This window comes from Pezoporus occidentalis, unplaced genomic scaffold (assembly GCF_034315485.1).
Source record: "Pezoporus occidentalis ecotype Australia unplaced genomic scaffold, CSIRO_AGI_Poc_V1 ctg56, whole genome shotgun sequence".
Lineage (NCBI taxonomy): Eukaryota > Metazoa > Chordata > Aves > Psittaciformes > Psittacidae > Pezoporus > Pezoporus occidentalis.
The window spans coordinates 379,154-400,406 of NW_026915899.1; the positions used below are offsets into that span (position 1 = coordinate 379,154).

Here is a 21,253-nt window from a genome sequence, read left to right on the forward strand (position 1 = left end):
TGCACAATCTCTATGTATAATGGAGGGTATGAATTCAGTGCCTGTATTTTACAAGAGAAAAACTGCAGAGAAAAAGATTATGTTACAATCATGTAACAGTCACCCAATTTAAAGCTACCTCTTTAAACTACTATTTCATTCAATAAACTCATCACCCAGCCTGTTTTGCCCCACCATGTTCTGATGCTCACCTGAATAGTCACCTCTGGAGTACTGGGTGACAACAGCAGATTTGATTTTCAGCAAAATCCAGTAGGCACAGCAGAAGACTGCTTCAGGGTAGAGGCAGTGTTCTACCAGACAAAAGGCAGAGCTGCAGGCTACTCATGGAGGATTTGCTAATGTTATAAATTTACCCATGTAGTGAAAATTAATTGCCAGTTATAATCTTCAGTTACTACTGTATCACCAGCTAGTTTCCCTTCCTATCTAGGATGAAAAAAATAAGCCAAGTAAAATCTTGAAGTATCTAGGATGAACATTTCCACAAACAGAAAAGGAAAACAGACTACCAAAAGAATTATCAAAATTGAGATTATAAAATCATATCCTACCATGTCTGGTAAAGCATAGATGGTCCTCTGGCAGAGCAGGTGCAGGGAAAATGATAATGATAGTCATGTTTGCACAGGAAAGGAGCAAGCAATGTAGTTTTTGGAGCAGCAACATCAAATCCTACTTCTAAGCAATTTTAAAATGATAGAAAAGCAGCATACTAGTATTTGTGGTGACTTGCTAAAATATAGCGAAGTACTATTAATTTGCTGTAATAAGTACTGGCCTGTTCTTATAAGCTTGGTTTGGGTAACCGTTCTTTGACAAGACAGATTAACCCCAACAATGTATTTCAAAACATGGCAGTCTTCGATTGCTACTTAATGTTAATGAGCAAAATTTGGTGCCAATGGGAGCACCATCTTTTGGCCACTGGCAAACAGCACTAGTCAGTAAAGTCTGCCATGACCTCTGATAGGGAAAGGTGGATTCTCTTTGTAATCTGGAAATCAGGTATTGTTCCTTTCCTTTCCAAATCATTATGCAGTAACATATTTCAGTGAGGACTGGATTACACTCTATCAGTACACAGCTTTTAGCACGTTTTCATTTAATTCCATTGCAGGTAGGATTAGGCTTTCAGTAGTAGCCATATTTGTACTCAAAGATGCCCCTGCCCCCTTTCAGTAAGAAACTGATTTCTGCATATGGCTGGTAGAACACTTTGGGTCTTTTTCCAATGAAAGGTGATCTATAAACATTATCAATAGTCATCATGTGTATACTCAGGATTTCTTCCCCTTTGCCTCTCCAAATCCTTCCTCTGAATATATACACTGTCCTGATTACTACTCAAAGCAGCTTTAATACATGATTATTAACACAGGGAAAGTCTCTTGCACCACCTCAATGTATTAAAATGAGCAAGTTTTTATAAGCACTTGTTCTGTGTATTGTTTTCATAGCACTCTATGCTTGCACATGGTTCATCAGAAATCTGCCACAAAAAGCCCACATTCAAGGGATTCTCTGAAATTAATTAAAACTTCAGAGGAATTTGGACACAACAGACTCACTCTGAAGCTGAAAGTCCATAACAAGAGTCAAACCTGCTTAGAATGTTGCAAATTCATTTATACTCTTATCCTGTAATATATAAACAAATGGGCATAAAATAACTCATACAGAAGAGGAGTATGAAAGAATGACAAATATTGTTGCATACACAATGTGTTAGTTTCTCCTCACTTTTTGCCTAGTATTAAAACTAGGGCAACATTCAAGAGAATGGATAAGGTTGAAGCCTAATAAAAAAAGGGAATGTCAAAGTATTTGGAAAACAGAGGGCATGTTTAGGGAACAGAGTTAAGGAAGATTAAGATTTATCTTGCAATATTTATGTTATTTTTGCAGTCTGGCAATTACAATTAGCTTCACTTTCCAGCTCCGAGACAGCAAGATAATATTAACAAAACAGGGAGAGTTTATTTTCACAAATAAACTGCTCTCACTAGAAATCTGTTCTGTACACTACTTCACTGTGCTCTATGTTATCAGCTTCAATGCCTCCTTCCTCCACTAATTATTCTCTACCTCCTTTAAATTCCTCCTTTAAATAGCTGCCTGCATGAAATTTTTCAACATTCATAGACTGATTTTTGCCTTCACAGCATACCATGATGGCTTTGTCTGAAGTGCACTGTAAGCTCTCTGAAATATAGACTGTATCTTAGTAGTTTTTTAATGCTGGCACTTTTATACATGTTAAATCATTTGAAGATATATGTTACACATCTCTAGAACTTTTCCAAATATACACTTAATAACAAAACAAAACACAAACCCTCACATTCAGGATAAACTCTTACCTTCCAGGAAAGCAATAAAGGTTTACAATAGCTTTGATTTGCCAAAGAGCTTGGAAAACAAATAGTCAGAATAGTGACAGGTATCTTGAAAAGCTGGAAACAATAATAAATGCCACAAAATAAAACTTGTAGCATTCTCTCCCTCAGTGATGCAGTCAAGAATAGTATTTTCTGATTAACAAGTAACCCAAAAATCTATAAAGCTGCATTACCTCTTTCAAAATCTACATACCTGCAAGGCTTGGTGACATTCACACCTAGTGTGCTGCAAGTTAGGAAAGTAGCTGCAGAAAACACCAAGCACAGAATGTACAAAGACCCTATTAAAAGCACTGTACACACAGCTGAACATAATTTCAAGAGCTGAAATATTTTTTCTCCCATTTCTCCTTATATCTTTCCATTGCCACACATTCAGTTTCCTAGTACACTTGCCCAAGGTTCTCCAAGTCTTCTAAAAAGCCAAAAATAAAACAAAAGCATGAATACAGATTAGAACAAAACTTCATGATACTGCATAAAAAAACCCAAGGGACCCTGAAAAGAAAAATCTTATGCCTTTTTTTTCTTCTCAGTGACTGGGAGACATTGTGTATAAGCTGTTGGGATGACTGAATGTTGATAATATACAAGGACAGGCAGAAAGTTGCCCGGGAAAAGAAGGGACGGTAAGGGATAAAACTTTCCGTGTCAAAGGATCAGCTCAATCCTCTGTGAGCAAAAACCTCTTCCACACAGCATTCTCCTCTTCCCATCTCTTTCCTTACACAGCTGTTTAGATCTACTAAAGACATGTGAAAACCTGAGATTAGCTTCTTAAACACTGAGAAGCCTGCATCACAAATGACAGCCATTCCACTTAACACCTCAAAAATCATTGTTCTGCCTTCTCAAGAAAACCCCACAAAAATGCTGTATCATAACACATGCCTGCCTGTAGCATACAGACCACAACAAGCTTGCTTTGCCCTGCAAAACAAGCAAAAAGCCACACAACTATGGGTACTGTAGCACCGTGCCCAAGCTCTGCTAGTACACCTTGTGCAATACTGCACTAGCTGGGACCCAGTCCATGATAATGGAATCCTCTGGCCTTGTCTCAGCTCTGGAAGCAGGAAGCGCAAGTCAATATCAGCACATGATAGGTCACGTAGATACATTACCTACTTACGATGCACTGCAAGGAACAAAACTACTGAGCTAGAAACCAGCAAGCAAACCACTTTCATGCCCATCACATGATGTAATAGATACAAACAGTCACCCAAGCACAGAAGCATTCTGCTGCCACAGCCATGATCTACACACGCTTCACTCTCCTTGGAGAAAAGGCAATATTCTCTGGATTTCTCCAAAATACTGCTTTTCTTCAAGGCTTTGACCTTTCTCAGAGGCATGTTGTGATTCAAGCATGGGGTTGTCAGAGAGCACAAAATGCTAGCAATCTTCTCTCTAGTCATCTCCAAAAGAACCTTCCATCTGAGAACCTGACTCAAAGGCTGACCTGGCATATAATTAATAGCACCAATTTACTCTCTTGGTACTGCTCATTATTCCCACTCCATTATTTCTGATACTCAGGACTCCACCCTTTTTCACATTGACACAGTATTTTTTTCCTTTTTGTTTCCACCTTTAATCTTTTTTTCATTTCCTTCCCACAGCTAGGTCCAACTCCACCAGTCCTAAATCCATGTTCGTCTTAAATATCTATTTCCTTCACTTTATTTTTGCCTGTCCTAGAATTTGCAGTGGAAAAGGAAAACAGACTGGAAATGAGGTTACTGCACGTTTTCTCTCTCTCTCCTACTGCTTACTAAGCTGTGCCATTCCTCCAGTTGAGCTGAACCCACACCTGCAATTTCAGCCTTTTTTCCTCCTACTTTTGACTCACTCCTCAAGCCTCTTCTCTTGTATCCATTTCTTTCTCTACATTAGAATGCAAATATTTATTCCAAGAGAAAGCCAGAAAACATAATAATCATTCCACATTCTTCCTTCCCACTCTCTTTCTCTTCCTTACAGCTCTTGCTTCTTCCTCATACCACAGATACGAAACTGTCTCACTCTCCACTTGCCTCACTCACATCACCCCATACTTCACATCTTTCTCCTCATGCTCTGATGGAACAGCAGGACAGGCAGTCTTTCCTATATTTGGAAACCTACTTCTTACCCCTTGCTTCTCTAACTCCACTACATCTCTTTCTATTCTTCTTTCATCTCTAAACTCATTATGAACTGTTTGATAACAAATTACACATTTAACTTGTCTCTAAGTTCAGCCTGAATTCCCTTCAGCTGTCCCTTGCACTACACCGCAACTACTTCACTAAAACATCTAAAAGCTTTTACTATTGCTATATCTTTGTTTGACTAAGTCATATATTTCCATCACCCATAACCCTTGTACGTTCCTCATAAAAATTAAATGCATTTCTCCTTTTAAAGCATTCATTCTCCTTTTCTTACTTTGATAACTCTACCCTCTCCTGCTTCCCTTCCTCCCTGTACCAAACACTTCACAGGTTCCTGGGAGGTTCCTTCTTTCTCCTTTGTCTTCTAGTAGTTCCATTAAGCTGCATCTTTTGCACCTTCTCTTATGATCGGGAAATTCATCCACAAACTCTGCTCCTAAGGAGACAGGTCTCAAATACAGTAGATTTATGTCTAAACAAAAAAATCTCAGTCTATCTTTCTGACACCTCTTGTCACTGAGTAGCTGTCAGATTCAGCTCAATACAGCTAGAACAGAACTTACATCTCACCCTTCCCACCCTCTCTTCTCCACCCCCTCTCTTGATAACTGCGGACAGTATTATCATCCTGCGCATCATTCAGATATGAAATACTACGTCATCTTTGACAATGACTTCTCTCTTGATCCATTCATTCAGGCTACATCTATACCTAAATCATTCTCCTGTCTTGCATCCTTAGGACAAAGTCTTCCCTAAACATTCTCAGGGCTAAAGTGTTTCCTGGGCCTTCACCTCACATTAGATATTAAATTTTTCTTCTTTTTTTTCCTTGACAAATGTTCTCCTGCTTGTTTATGCTGTTTCAAAAGTTCTTTCTTCTATATCGTCATACTGATCTACCATTATTCTCTCTGCAACCAACAACCCTCCATTCCAGCTTTAAACACTAGGAATGACTCGTCTTTGCTTTCCAGGCTCTTCTGGCATACCTAGCATACTCTGTCCACATCCTACTTGCTATCACACCATTTGCTCACATTTCTAGTTGGCTCACAATGTCAGTATCCATTTACTAAGCTTTTAACAACCAATCTATTTTCACTCAGGCCAGCTTCCACACTTGAGTAAGGATATCTTCCATTCTCTTGCAAAACTACTTCACTGCCTTTTGAACACCACCTTAAAGCTTTCCTTGCCAGTTCTAAGAAAGCCACTTTAGTTTAGGCCAAAGTCTACCACCTATCATGTTGAGCAACTAAGTGCTTTTGTTTGTCAATATTAAAACTCCTGCTCTGTCATATGTTAAAAAGTTAGCTCTGCAGCACAACGATTTCACAACACACATGCACACACCCTTCCTGCACACAGTAGCATCTAGTCTCTGATGGGGCTGCTAGCCATTCAGATCATGCAAATAATAACACTGCCTCCCTAATCACAGCAGTAACAGACGAATTACTTATATTCATCCAGATCATTGTCCTCTGACTGTCTCCATTATCAGCCCCAAACAAACAAGGCTTTGGCTCTCTCAGTGGCTGTTGTGGTGGCATGGGTCCAACAAACTTTTCAGATTTAAATCATCAGAAGCGTCCTGTTTCAATGAGCAGCTTAAAAAAATAACTGCATATGCCAACTACCACCTGATAATCTATTTAATCTGGACAATCTCAAGTGGCCAGCCGAAAGGCCACCTGAGGACAGAATACCTGTCAGAGATTCAAAGATGAAGGCACGTGATGATTTACATTTGTGCAAACCTCTGCTTCCATTCTGACCAAATCAGCTCAGAACAATGACAAGCTGAAGTCGCCTTATTCTGATACTGGAGAAATCCAATCCCATCCTGCTTTGTCTGGACAGAAAAGACACTTTTGGTCCAACAAACCTGTCAACAATTATTATGTGTATGATGTTAGCAGTGTTCAATCCAAATATAACTATAAATTCCCAGTCTTCTGCCTGTCCCCCTATGTTTAGCCCCCTACAGCAGAAACAGGAAGGGAAAGAATGGTCAGAAAATATCAAACACTCTATATTAGAATAAAACAAAAAAAAAAAAATTAAGAACACAGAATCAAACCTCATAGCTTATGCCCTTTGCCAATCATTCTTATGTTTTGATGTTACTTCATCAGCCACCCTTCTGCCTCTTCTGCTGAACACCTGCTCCAAGGGAACAGAAAGGGAAGCAAAAGGAAGTCCAAACCCCCTGTGTACTGCACACCACACTGTCACAACACAACTGCTTCCGTTTTACAGATGATTCAGGAGGGGCCTGGCGATTAGTGAAACTGCACTAGATGTACACTGGTACCAGCAGTTGTGCAGAACCTACAGCATTTGTCTTCAACTTCACTACTGCTCCTGGCTGATGCTCTTGCTGACCTGGGAAAATTCCACTTCTTTTTTTGCCAAACACTGCACATTTTATAAATACATGCACACAGAAACCAAAAAACAGGAAGACCAAATAATTCTAGATTATAATGTCAAGAACACAGATAAATAGGAAGATGGGTTGGGCTTAAGGGCTATATTATTAACATAACTTAGTAAAATATGAAAGGAAATTTGCTGAATAACAAACACAACATATCCGAAGTAAGGAAGACATCCCTATTTCTACTGAGCACAAGACCAAAAGCAGTCAGAAAGCCCGCTTCTCTAGCGCCATCAGTGGCTTTAAAGCACACCTTTTAATAAACCATACAATTCATGACAAAACTACTCCCTTAAAATTATCAACATTCAACCATATAAAGGGACACAAAGAGGAAAGAGAGAAATGATGCATGCAGTAGTCCGTTTTCCTTTGCCCCACATCAGTCTTAAGTAACATGCTGTATTCCATCTCCAATTTGAGTCAGCTAAGAGAGCTGCACAGCACAATAAAAAATTGGATCATTTTACCCACATAGCAACTATCTTTCTCATCCAGCAAGAGAACCATCTTGCTATAGAATTACTAAGAGACCTCTGTCAAACACCCTGACTGCATCACAGCAGCATTCACCACAGGTTTTTTTTGCATACAAATAACCTAAAGACACAAGCTTCACCAGGAATCCTGCACCACTAACACCACTAACTCCTGAATCAGCTTTTTCAAGGACAAGCTGAAGAACTTCTGCACCAAGTTCCTAGCTATTGAAAATCTTTCTTGCTAGTCATTCCAAAACTACTCTTAATAACACATGGTCATGTCATTCAGGTGACTTTATGGTGGAGTTAACTGTTTAAGAAATACTCGTATCTACATACTATTTTTACTAAAGGTGAACCTTTTTAGTAATACATGCAGGGTTATAAATCTAAACTTTCACTGGGACTACCAGAAACTTACACTTTCTGCCTACAGGACTCCTGTGATCCACAACTAAAACAAAATGTGATTTGAAACATGTTTTCTATAGGACTTCCCACTGATTCCATTTCATACACATCAGCCTTGGTTAAATGGCTAAAAATTTTGCCCCAAAGATAATACAGAACCGGACAATGTCCTAATTTTTATTAACTAGAACAAAATGCCTATTTCAAGGAAATTACTCTGTTTCACAGTGAAAATGGTTCAACACTTGTGTAGTCTTCTCTGAAATGTGGAAACCTATATTTAGTCTATAAACTATTAAGCACGTATGGAGGCAGATCAACAAGAACACACACGTTTTTATATCTCAATCAAAAACAGATAAAAGAAGTTATTTCACTTTCTGTGGTGACAACAGGGTACACTCTAGTACACATGTCATTTCCTTCTTTCTCAAGTCCAGTTATAAATTGCAACAAGTAGAAGCAATGTCAGAGACAGATCCTTAGTGACAGTGCTGTCAGTTGACAGAAAATCACATGTCGTTTCCCCACCAGTGATCAAACAAGCTACCTTAAGCTATAGGAGATCTAACCTCTTCAGAATAACTGTTGCACAAGTACTAGGAGAAACATTACTGAACTCCAGCAAGATATGTGCCATCTAACAAACCCAGAATCTTTAACAAAATAATTTCTAGAACAGGTTCAGATACATATTTTAAAATCCTACCAAAATCCTGACTTAAAACACAGAATGTCTGATCAGAGAGCCTTACAATGACTCCACTCTTTTTATCCAGTGTGTGGGCTGATGAACTAAAGGACAGGTTTCAGAAAATAACTATGTAACTATGAGGATAAACTACAATTCTGACTAAATTTCTGGGCACTATCATACATAATGTTTCATTCTTCCTCTGTTACCATTCCTTGAGACACATTAAATGAGGTGACAGCCACAACCATGAGCCACGCCACCCCCTGCAGAAGCTGTCCATGGGAAAAAAAATAAAACTATGGAAGTCAGATATCATATACTGAACTGATCGGGTATTTGAACACCAGAATCCAGTCCCACTGTCATTTCTCATCCTAAAGAAAAACCCAGTGGGGACCTTTGCTCACTATTCTTATTCCCAGCATAAAGATAAGAATGGTAAGAAAAAGTTTCACTTGCTAATAACCACAGATTTGTATGCTGCTAATTCTCAGTTCTTTCACTAACCAAGCTCCACCTGAATATTACATCTGTTTAAGAACCAGTATCTCTGGAAGACCTTATTAGCTTACAGGGAAGAGAAAGAAAACTATACACCATTCACCTCCCTCTTTTGCCCACTGAAAAACCAAAGTCAAAACCAACCCCGAATCACCAATCAACGTGGTCTAAATTCAAAAACCTCACTTATTTCTTCTGGGGTATGTGCTCAAAACTTCATTATAATTTTCTTTCCCTCTCAGCCTTTTCAAACATTCCCTACCACCACAAAAAGGTGGAGATGAAGGCAGCTAAATAAAAACAAGAATGCTTTATCCTTAAGTTTTTAGTTAGTATGTTTTTAAAGGAGACAAACAGCACCATCAGCAAACCACCAGTAAACAACAAAATAAATAAGAATCAAAAAAAAAGACCAGCTTCAATTCCTGTGCTTATGTTAACCAGCTGGTTTTGCCTTCTCTTCTTTTACAATCTCCTCATAAATAATCTTCGTTCTCTTCCTCTGGCTTTTCATAAGTAAAATGTTACAAGCTACATCCTTTTTTTTTTCCCTATAAAGTGCTCCCTACCATCACCCAATCTCCTTAGCTTCTTATTTTTCCATGAAAAATGATAAAATTAAGCTATTCTTCTGAAGAATAAAAAAAATAATTCTGAAAGCAAAACTAATCAGTATCCCTTTAATTTTGTTCTGACAGTGCCAATGGATTTACCAAAAAGCTTTCCATCAGATAGTTACATGGGAAGTCAAAAATAGGAAAAACATACTGTAAACAACTATCCAGTTTGCTTGTGTAATCGTCAAGTAAAATGGTCAAGTCTGGGGCTGCACAATGATAGAAAATCTCTAATTTTAACACAATATTAGAAAAACAGATCATCTAAGACAAAATACACACACCATCAGATTGAAACCTCAATAATACAAACCCACTGAACTGAGAAACTGAAGTTGATTACGACACCAAGTACCCAGATACAGATCTAAATCCCATGTTGTGTTTAACCCTGCTGTAGTCCACGAAGATACACAGGATATCTTTTGCTCTTTTACAGCCCATGCATACCTAGAAACACGACACTTAATGCTTGCACATTTACTAAAGTGATTACTAATAGGTTCTGTATGGAAAACCAAAAAAATAACATTCTTCTATTATTTTCTTGAATATTGCATAGAGCAAAACATATGCCTCTAAAATTAATCTAAACTCAACTTACAGGTTATGACTGATAATAAAAGATCACTGTATCTCTCAGGCATACAATTACTGTGACTTTTTACAGGACACAAACTGTCAAATACATACAGAGTCCTTTTACTATGCCTGCTATCTAGAATGAAATCTTCATTCTTCAGACACACCATTCAACTTTCAAAATTCAATCTAAACCCCAAATGCTGCTCCAATTCTGATAACCCCTCTTAGCTAAGCCGGTTGGTTGGTAGTGATTTGTCAGATAAGTTACACAATGCTGGTTCTGTTTCCTGATTAGATAAGCAAGTAAGTGTGTTGAGTTTTGGTTGGTTTTCTTTTTCCCCTAGCACAAACATTTCTGCATAATTTTTTTCATTTTCTGTGAACACTTACAACTTGGTAATCTCCTCTCCACAAACCTACAAGCCAGTAAAAGTCCACCATGGCCATACTGCATTTGCTAAAGGATACACAAACCAAGTATTAGCATGAAAAAGCAATTCCATCTACAAAACTGAACAAATGTTCAGGAAATTTCTCTCCACTGTGCTGCCTACATATACACTGCAGAATAAAGGAAAGCAGTGAGCAATATTTCTATGTTTTTACTTCTGCCCAAAGGAGGGGGCACAGGGGCACATGGCCTCGGTACATCCTTTGCATTATAGAAAGGATGAGCACTGCCAGACTGCAACCCTTTTGCCCAGGGATGTGCTAAGTATCAACCCCTTTGTCAGGCAGAGATTTCACAGGGTTCCTCCCCACCACCACTGGTAATACTGCCTCCCAGGCCCCCACCTGGGTAAGAGGGAGAAAGAGCAGCCCACCACTCTAAACATCTACAGTACACAACCAGAAAGGAGGCAGTGACAGGGGGATGAAGCATTTTTTGACACCCGACAAATTTTTTTCCTATGGATCCAAACTGAAACACCTTGTCACACTCTGGAGGGGACCACAGTTTCCCTACCCTTTCCCCCACTGTGTTCTCCACGCACAGTTTCATTAGTCTAAAAAGGCCCCCTGCTTAACCACTCACAAGGGAATGGCCACATGAATCTGGTCATATCAACTGAAGTTGACAAAATGCAGACAAATATTAGAAGAAGTAAAAGCAGTGAGATCAGATTTTACACTATCCTTCTCAAACAGGACACTAATTTTTGATATCTGAAGTCCTGTCCTTCCGTCATCCCCCCCTTACACAAATAAAGTCTGATTTTTGTAAGACACCTCTTACAATCTCCTGGCACCACAAATGCCATATGAAGACCTACTCAAATAGATAAGAAAGCAAAGAAAAATTCATTTGGTTTGGTGTTAAGACCTACCATGACCACAACCCTTGTCTATGAACAAAGCAGACAAAAGAAGTCACTATGTCACACAACAGATGCGTACAAGATCAGAACAAGTGCCCCAGAATTTCTGCAAGCCCACGAGCTATGTTTTCTGCAGACCAATCTAACCCTGGAAATTCTTCCCACCTTTACTAGTAAGGATAGTGAGGCTCCAGAAAGATTTACAGTGGGCATTCAGAGACATGGATGGGTGTGGTGAAAACACCTGTATTAACACACTGCTGAAGTGAATACAGTAGAAATATTTCAACACATACTATTTCTTCAAACTTCTTGAAAGTCCTTTCTAAGTGATCCAAAACAAGTTACTATTTGGAAGCAATAAAATTCCTAAAGCTTTTTATTTTCTAAATATAACAGTTTTGTTTCTTTAAACTGTGTAACAGTGCAAATACTATGAAAGCTAATAAGTGCTTCACACCTCTCACTATCACAATGTCAGCAGTGACATTACACTTAGGTTGGAAATAATTTTTCTGGATACTGAGTTTAAATAGAGCTCCTTTGATGAAGTCTATAACCTCCCTAAAACCAAACAATGACAGAATAGAGCTGATAATCTATACTGAATTGTTCTAAGAAACAATTTGCATATTATGTATGACTAAGGAGCAGGGATGCGTTTCAATCTTTATGTCTCAAGTAAGCTTACAGTAACAATTTGCGTTCAAGGACTTCTAGGCAGAAAACATTTTATCTCAAAAAATTAAGATCCTTATGAAGGCCAAGCTCAAGTAGGGAAATTTTTGTTTGATTACTTTTGAATCAAACATACACTCAACATTACTGGTAGATGTACAAACTGTTTGAGCCTGGAACTTTTTAGCCATACTATATTACATGAAAATCCAATCTGCCTGTAACTTGCTTTTGGGTCGGCAAAACAGATACGTTCAGGCACGTAAAAATCAAGACAGGAATATAACCAAGCTTGGCATCTCTATAAAGGTCTTTGAAAAGGGAGGTTTTATGATATTTTAAATAATTTTATTTAATGTGTACTCCACACAATTTAATAGTTTATCACACAACTCTATATTATTAGTTCATTCTTTTTTCAAAAGCTTGTTTAGAAAACACAAGATGTCTTTTAGCTACAAAGATGCTCAAAATTGAACGCACGCGTAATGACAACTATAGCATAACAAGAAACTTTGCATCATTTCAGAATATATGAGATGACATTACAGGTAATAGCGGGATTTCTCTCAGCATCAGTTACGTCACACTGAAGTTTTACTATGATGGGATCATTCATTACAAACTGACTTCACAAGAAGTATTTCTCGTGACAGAAAGGTTGTATATGTATACTGCTTTCTTAATGGAACAGAAACAGAAAGCTACATGAAAACATGTCCCAAACCATTTCACTAGTTGCATGAGGTTTTACCTCAGCATGTTAACAGCGCATGTCACACAATGTGTAGATTTGATTTGCCCACGCTCCCCATTCAAGTCTCTCCTCTCAACTGACAGAACTGTGTCAGGCATGACATATTAGCAAATATCATTAGCCTGGAATTTGCCTGTTCATACTTACGGTACCAGAAAACCTTATGATCAGAAAAGCAAATGACCAGTATTTGGTTTTGCATAATAAGGCTTAGCCTAACATAAGATAATATAAGATGCTGGCTGCTCAGTTGACTGTAAGTCACTCAGCCATGAGGATGAAAGAATAAAATGCGACTTGAGCTAAAGTGGATGAACCCAAAGATGGTAACTGTTTCTCTCTGTGAGTGAAAATGTTTTTCACTAGTCACTAATAATATAACATTTAAAGTTGATGCACAGGTTTATATGGTCATCCCCACAGAGAAGCAAACGAAACATTGCATCAAGGGGCAGGGTCCTCGAAAAAAATCCAACATGGCCACTGAGGTGTAGTTGTCTTTTGACTTAAAATTGCCTTATCTTTTACCACATCTCTCAGTTGTATGCATACACCTGTTATACTTCAAAAGAAGTTGACACGGTGACAGTCATCTGCGTGTATCCAACCCTGAAACATTCTTCATGACAGAGATACCCATATGCTATTAAACTACCCTGTCAAGGCCAAACCACAGTCATCCACAGCCACCAAGAGACAGACAGGTAGAGAGGTGTGCCAGCACTATCCACTTACCTTCTTTATTAAGCCTCATAACCTCCCTGCTTTTTCCACCCTCCTTTCCAGTCTCTTCTAGATCTACACCTGCAGAAGAGAAGCAGAGTCAGGAAGCGGCGAGGGCCCAGAGGTGTGCATTTATTGTTTGGCGGGGGGGGAGGAGGAGAGGTGAGGAGGTGAGCAGTGTTTCTATTTGCAACAGCAAAGGCACAATGGTCGGAGCATCTGCCAGGGAGCGGAACCGCCGGGCCCCCGCGGCAGCACCCTCCAGCCCCCACCCCCCGCAGCATCCTCCGGCCCCTCCGCGCATCCTCCCCCTCGCCCCCTTCCCCCACCGCGGCGCCGGCCCAGCGGCGGATCCCGCGCCGCGGGGCAGCGGCACGGCACGGCACGGCACGGCGCGGCTCGGCACGGCGTGCGCCAGCGCCTCCCGCACACATGGCACCGGGGGCTCGGCGCGTCAGCTGAGCGCCCGGGGGGGCGGCACCTCCCACCGCGGGGCGCGGGCCCCGGGGAGTACGGGGGGGGGGTGGCCCGGCCGGGCCCCCGGCCCCTGGCCCCGCCGCCGTGCGTGCGCTCCGGGGGAGGGGAGCGGCGTGCCGAGCCACGGGCCGGTCCCTGCCCTTACTGTGCGGGGGGGCGGCGCCGTGCGCGTGCGGGGGGGCGGCCTCCCGCACCCAGGCGGCCCAGGGCTGGCCCAGGAACGCCTCGGGACTGGGCACGGGCCGCTCCAGGGCCGCCATGGCGCCGCGCCTGCTCCTGCCTCCTTGTTGCTTTTCCCGTTTCCTTCGGCGGCGGCGGCGGCGAGCGAGCGAGCGAGACACGGGATTCGAGAACGCCGCACGTCATCCTCGGGACGTTCCGCCGCCCACACGGGGGTAGTGTCAGCCCCTGCTCCCTATCAGATCGGGCTCCCCGCAGCACAGCGCGCATGCCCGCGTGCCCCGCGCCTGCGCGCCGCGCCCCGCGACGCCGCCGGCAGCCGGGCCTGCCGCCCGCCCCGAGGGGGCCGCCGGACGCGGGTCTCTTCCGCGCCTAGCGCAGCCCCTCCGCGCCCCTGCGCAGCTCCTCCGCCCGGCGCGGCTTGGCCCGGCCCGGCCCGTTCCGGCGGAGCGGAGCGGGGCCGGCTGCGGAAGAGCCTTGCCGGGAAGGCAGCCGCTGGCGTTGCGCGCCCCGGGGTTACGCGCCCCGTGTCTCGCAGCGCCCCGCAGTAAGTCCGTGGGTCGCGCCCTCGGTATTTGCGGCACGACCCCCGCGGCCCAGCGCGGCCCCGGGTGGCGGTGTCGGGGCTCCCGGTCTTCCCGACTTCTTCCAGCTGCCCTCCTGTGAATCACCTATAACCACAGCCACAGCCATTTTGTTGTCCAAATACTACCTGATCTGCGTTTAAACGCAGGCTTCGTCTGTTTGCAAATGGGCTTTTCGTTGTTTTGAAGTCTTAGGCTACGGTACGGCAGCTCTGAACTCGCAGGTCCCACTCCTCTCAAATAATACTGAGGTTTTCGTCTCGCTGTGTGTAACCCACGGGATTTACATTCCTTTCATTTAATTTTAGGACTGTGTAAGTTTTGGTTAATTTTTTCTTCATTTAGGTAAGGGTAGAAAATAACACTACTGGGAAAATTTTTGTCCTCAATATACCTGATGTGGGTAAGGAGTTATGGCATAAACCTATTGCTCCAGCTCACACCTGTTAAGCCAAGCATACCAAAGCCAAAACAGTGGTGAAGGACTTAGTTTCATTTAAGCAGCCTCACAGACTCTGCTCACAGCATCTTTCTTACAGCTGTGCAGCCCTAGCAGAAGAACTGATGACTGAAGCTCATGGTTCTGTGGTTGTGGGTGTGGGTTTTTCACTGTCCCTTCCTTGTCCTATGCCTCTTCCCAGCCACTCTGTTAAGACCCTCTGTCACCATTCACTTTTCGCTGGTTCATACCAGACAGCACTGAAGCAAAGAATGAAATCAATCTAAACTTGAAGAAATAGCATGTAAGACCTACTCAAGGGTTGGAGTGGTGTCCAGAGGGGCAGGACAGGCGCTGCTGAAGTCAGCACTGCTGAAGTAGCACTGTTGAAGTAGCACTGTTGCCTGCAGAAAGGTGCATGGCACTACAGTCTACCATGGATTTAAGAAATTTCTTACTGTTTCATTAAGACAGGGGTCTTTGCTAAAATTAATAAATGTTTGGAGCAAAGGCCAAACAGCCTTTGCCTTAGATACATTGTTGACAGATGCAGTATTAAATACAGACAGCATTCACACCACCTCTTCCAAAAAGTAGGTAGAATATACAAATCTTACCCTTCAGGCCTAAAAGCTTAGATGCTGTATGGCAGGGCCAAAGTGCCTCCAGCTGTGTGACATTAGCTACAAGAAACTAAGGAACACAATTAAAACAATCAAAGAAGCAGAAAGCTCACCAAAATATGCTTTCAAAGAAAACAAGTCAATCACAGCAGCCTTGTTGGCAACCAGTGTGAAGCAGCCGTAAGTTGTATGGCCTTAGATATATTATACATGGAATTTCCAGAAGCAGGAAGGGTGGTCATGATGCAACACAAAGCCCTGGCTAGACCTGTTGTGGAATATTAAGTACAATTCTAGCCACTAGTTTAAATTAATCTTCCTGCAAAAAAGTGTGGAAAGGATTGTCAGGATGGTCAGAGGAGGTAAAGTCTGTCACATGAGAAGAGCTTGGCTTAGTCTAGTGAAATTTAGCTGGGAACGAATATGAATGATGTTTTTAATTATAAGGAAACATAATAATCAATGAGGAAAAAGAAGAATAGACTTAAACTGCTTATGTTGAGGTTGAAAACCCTGCTCACTACACCTAAAACTTTTTGGTGAGGAATAGCAAGATGGAGTTCCTTGGGAGAAATAATAAATGACATGATGCTAATAGTCAACCACGTTTGGCACTTGTGCTCATATCCACCGCAAGGTAGTCTTGACAGTGGCCAAATAGTCATGTAATTAAAGTTACACTGCACAGCTTACACCATAACAATTTCGTGATCACCCAAGACATACATCTGGAGAACAGGTACAAAAGAAAGGCATGTGAGAACCCAGGAAAGCCCTATCAGTGAAAACCGACGTAAGATTTCGGGGAAATATGTATACATCGAACTAGATTAAATACTGCCACAGGATACACAAGCAGTAAAGCAATTCCTAATCACACAACTGAGAAAAAAGGGGCGGGAGAAACTATTTAATACAAGCTGCCACATACCAAGCAAAAAAAAAGTGAAGAAACTTTCCAACTTTAACACATGGCACTAATCTACATGCTGCTTCCCATGACACACTGCAGAACTACAGTCTAGGCTCTAACAGACCATATGAAGGAAAATTAGCATAAAATCAAAGATGCAAGATGTACCAATTCCTTCTTAAAAAGAAACAATCCAGTGATTTACAGTTTGAGAGAAAGGTTTCCAAGGCCCTCCCAAAGGAATTCCTCCTCCCTACCATATGTATGCACGAACAACATTATCATTAAACAAATGCTTCCACGATCACAGAATCATAGAATCATTTAGGTTGGAAAAGATCTTTGAGTCCAACCATTAACCCAGCACTGACAAGTCCACCACTAAACCACATCCCTAAGTGCCACATCTACACATGCACCCCACTTTCCAATAATCAGCATCTTTTGTTTGAAAAGTGCATGTTCTGCTTTGATTGCATCTGTGCTACCTCTGTGATATGCTCTAAAGAATGAACCCCATCCCTGAGTGAAGTAGGAAGAGAGCCCATCTGACATTTTGACCATTCTTCCCATGGTCAGGAATGTATGTAGTTCTCTCTTGTGAGTGTGAGCTCAGGCTGCAGCTTTATGGTAGCAGTGGCATTCAAATAGTTTCTTCTCTTTTCCTGGCATCTGCTTTCACAGAATTTGTAGAAAGACAGTTCTACTTAAGACTTTTACTCCTCTTTCAATTTTGGTTTTATTAATCAATGGATGCAAAAGTTATGGATGGAGAGGAAAAAAGGAAGGAAAAGGCACAAACATGATCACGGAAAACTTATTTCCATAGGAAATGAGTAAAAAATCTGCATGTGGAAGTATAGATTAAACATCCTCTGTTTCTTTTCCAGCTGCTCACCAATACAAAAATTTAATTCTTCTATGACCTTGAACAAGTCACTGTGCCATAGAAAAGTAATTAAGTTGGTCAGGAAAGGTACTTTCCCTCTCTGGTCCTTGTGGATCTTCTTTTATTTCAAATGCCAAGTAGAGGCTTCCTTTTATTATGTGGTCTTTCAGAATTTAATACAGTGCAGCCTTCATCTTGGTTGCAGCTTCTAAATACTACAGTTACCCAATCATAACATGGAATTAAAAAGAAAACTGTAAGCAAATTAAGGTGTTTAATTAATAAGCAGCAAAATACAGATGAAACTCTAATCTTTTAAATCCATATATTAATGTTTTTTTAATAAGATAATCTCCAAATGCAAACTTTCCGCTAAGTAACCAGGAGATAAAAAATCATATGTTCTTATATCTACTTATTAGAGTTATAGATAAAGACTTGGGGTTTATAAAAGCACAGCAAAAGTTATAACATCCAAAGCTAGCTGCGTATCAATATTTGGCTTATGTGGAGATCACTCTGACATTTATGTAATTATCAGGATCTAAATGGAAAGAGATAAGAAACCAAAACAGCAGTTCTCACATGTGGCTATCAGGAATTTCAGATGTAGTCACCATGTACAAAGAAATAATGACATGATTCCATTTCAACTCCACTGTCACACACTGAGAAAATACCATGCATTTGCTCAGGCATGTGTAGTCACAGCAACAGCTAGAATTTTTGACCCTCTGCTTTAAATCATGTATACCTGGCAAATCATGCACCAGATGGCTTTAAACTGTCTGCAAAAAACAGCTGTATAAGGCTTTAGTATCATAACAAGATGATAAACATATGATGTTCTTGTGACAAAGTCATTATGATTTAAGCAGTTTGTCAAGAAACTCGTTGGTACTTCTCAGGATCCTATTTTGCAATGGATCTACCACGACAGTGGTTTTATTTTATATAGCAGAAATTATTATGAAGCAGACAGTTTTATGAACCCAGGTATCTACTTTGGTGGGAATGGAACAGTGAATGAATCACAGGACTTTCTTAAAGGCAGTCAGTAATGGTGTTTGGATAAGAAAAGCACCAGCAAAGTAGCTGGGTGTCAGTCACAAAAGAACAGAAACGTCAATTCTCCTCCAGGATTTTGAGAAGTCTAAAACTAATTTATATGTTGACTTGTGTGCAAATTATTTTTATAGTGAATTTTTACACTTTTGCTCATTTCAACCTGTAGATTATCTAACTCTAGTCTCACTTCCCACAGTGAATAAATGAACTTCCTATTTAATACTACAGCTGCACCTCAGGAGAAAAGATACCAGAGAAGTTTGTATTGAGAAGATGCAAAACCTGACAGATAGATAGTCCTGCCTTTCACTGACGAAACTGATTCTGAAACTATTTGGTTTTTTAATAGTGTAGCATCCTAGTCTGCCCTGTGATAATTAGAGTAGGTAAATTCATTAAACAAAGCCGATACTTAAGAAGTTCTATAGGTTTCTGCAAAAAAGATGCATACAGGATGGCCATTAAAACAACTTGATACTTAGCAAGCCAAATGTAAAAACCACTATGAGCCAGTCTTCCTAGAGTCATTCTGGCCAGAAGTGCAGTCCCTGTAGTATTTCTGGTTTCTTTGTAATTTCAGAAGGTGTCTCAAACACCATGTGAGTGCCATCATATAAGACTTGAGCTAGAAAACTGTATAAAATAGACACAGCAGAGAAATCTATTTTTAATGTCCTCTGAAATAACACAAGAAAAAAAAAATCCAGATTAAGCTTTTGGTTCCATCTTAGCCAAAAAAGCCAGCACTGAAAAAAGAAACATGGAAACCGTCAGAAAAACGGAGAACTGAAAAAGAAATTCTGAGCAAGATAGTCTTGTATCCCAGCAAAAAACCATGTTTCTCAAGCAAGTGTTGCGAATTGATTCACACAAAACAATGCTTGAAGCACTACAGCAGCACTAATCAGATGAAATGGGAAATCTAGAGTGAGGTATACCACTCGGATATATGAACAGAGCATTCAGAATAAGATAACTTACTACAGTGAACTCTGAAAAACATAAAGAAAAAATGCTACCGAAAAAAGGCCATGCACTAGAGGCTAATGAACATCAACATGAACTAGTCACAACAGTGACTACACATTTCAAATCCAAGAGTTCCGCAAGCACTGTGAAAAAATAAATTGCACATCCTTCAGTTCCAGTGTCTAAAACAATGTTCTAAACAATTTTGCGAAGTATTGGTTGCAGTCTAAATGCATTAACATAGCACTGTACATCAGCTAATTTATCCTGCTTTTAAGAGGCTAATTTGTCTTATCTACAATGTTACCGTAGCTGGAGTCTTTCTGACACCAAAGCTAGTAATGGTAACTATCAGTGTATCATAGGACTGCTTTGTACAGTGCAGATAGGCATTTTCACTGGATGTGAGGACTTACCAATTGCTTGTGAGAAGCAAAGCAGTTTCGTTTTTTTCTGCAAAAGTTTCAGGTTTCAGCCGGGAGCCTCTGAGAGTTCAGTTCAGATCCATCTTCCTTTCCAATATTTTCTTTCTTTCAAGAATGTTCCCTATGTCCTGACCTCCAACAAACACCTGAACATCCAGTCTCTGTGTTGTGGTACAACATGTATGAAACTTGGATCTCAAACTCACTTCTTAAAACACACTACCCAAGGTCTCTGATCTAACACTTCATCAGATGGACTTGATGCAAGAAACTGAGCATTAGGCCAGGTCAGAGTGTGGATTCTTATCAATGTGGCTATTTCGGAAGACCTGAATGATGGGTGAAAGAATACTTGACAGGCTAAAAGTCAATTTCCCTTTATTGACAGGTACTTTGGAAAGATCGCAGTATGCACATCACAAAATCCATGTTTCTTACTGCTTCTTAAAATTGTTAAGCATATCTAGCACTGGTGCAGTGAATCACTTGTATTTTACTTATTAAATATTTATCTGTTTTGTTTTATTTGAAACATTTTTTGGTAAATAGCAGCAGCAATAATATTTTTGAAGACCATATCCAGAGTCTAGAGGAAGGCTCTTGACCATCCGGCTGGGACAGAAAGAAAAAAAACCTGTATGATTTCCCTGCAGTTTTGAAAGACATGGTAAAGTTCTTTAGATTTTGAGACATAAAACCACTTAGGGGTGGAGTTATCTTGCCTCAGTATAAAGTCTGTGTTCAAACAGCATGCTGCTCTCCTAAGCTTTGCTCTCTCACAGTGCCCGGGTGAGTAACAAAACCCACAAAACATGGGTCCCCAAAGATCTTCATGCATTTCTCGTGAGGTAGGCATAGAAATATGCTTTCATAAAATATTAAGTTTGCCCTACTGAATAATGTATATTA

General features: G+C 40.7%; 1 protein-coding gene across 2 annotated transcripts in view; it reads right to left on the minus strand.

The window, feature by feature from the left end:
- The window catches only part of ATXN7L1 (ataxin 7 like 1), a 113,363-nt gene extending 98,669 nt beyond the window's left edge, over nucleotides 1-14,694 (minus strand). For both annotated transcript variants that reach the window (XM_062638252.1, XM_062638251.1), the window contains exons 1-2: nucleotides 14,400-14,694; nucleotides 13,790-13,858 (exon numbers count right to left, since the gene is read on the minus strand). In XM_062638252.1, coding sequence (XP_062494236.1) covers nucleotides 13,790-13,858; nucleotides 14,400-14,514 — 184 coding nt within the window. In that variant the 5' untranslated portion in view covers nucleotides 14,515-14,694. The remainder of the gene's footprint in view (nucleotides 1-13,789; nucleotides 13,859-14,399) is intronic.
- Between the last annotated feature and the right edge of the window lie 6,559 nt (nucleotides 14,695-21,253).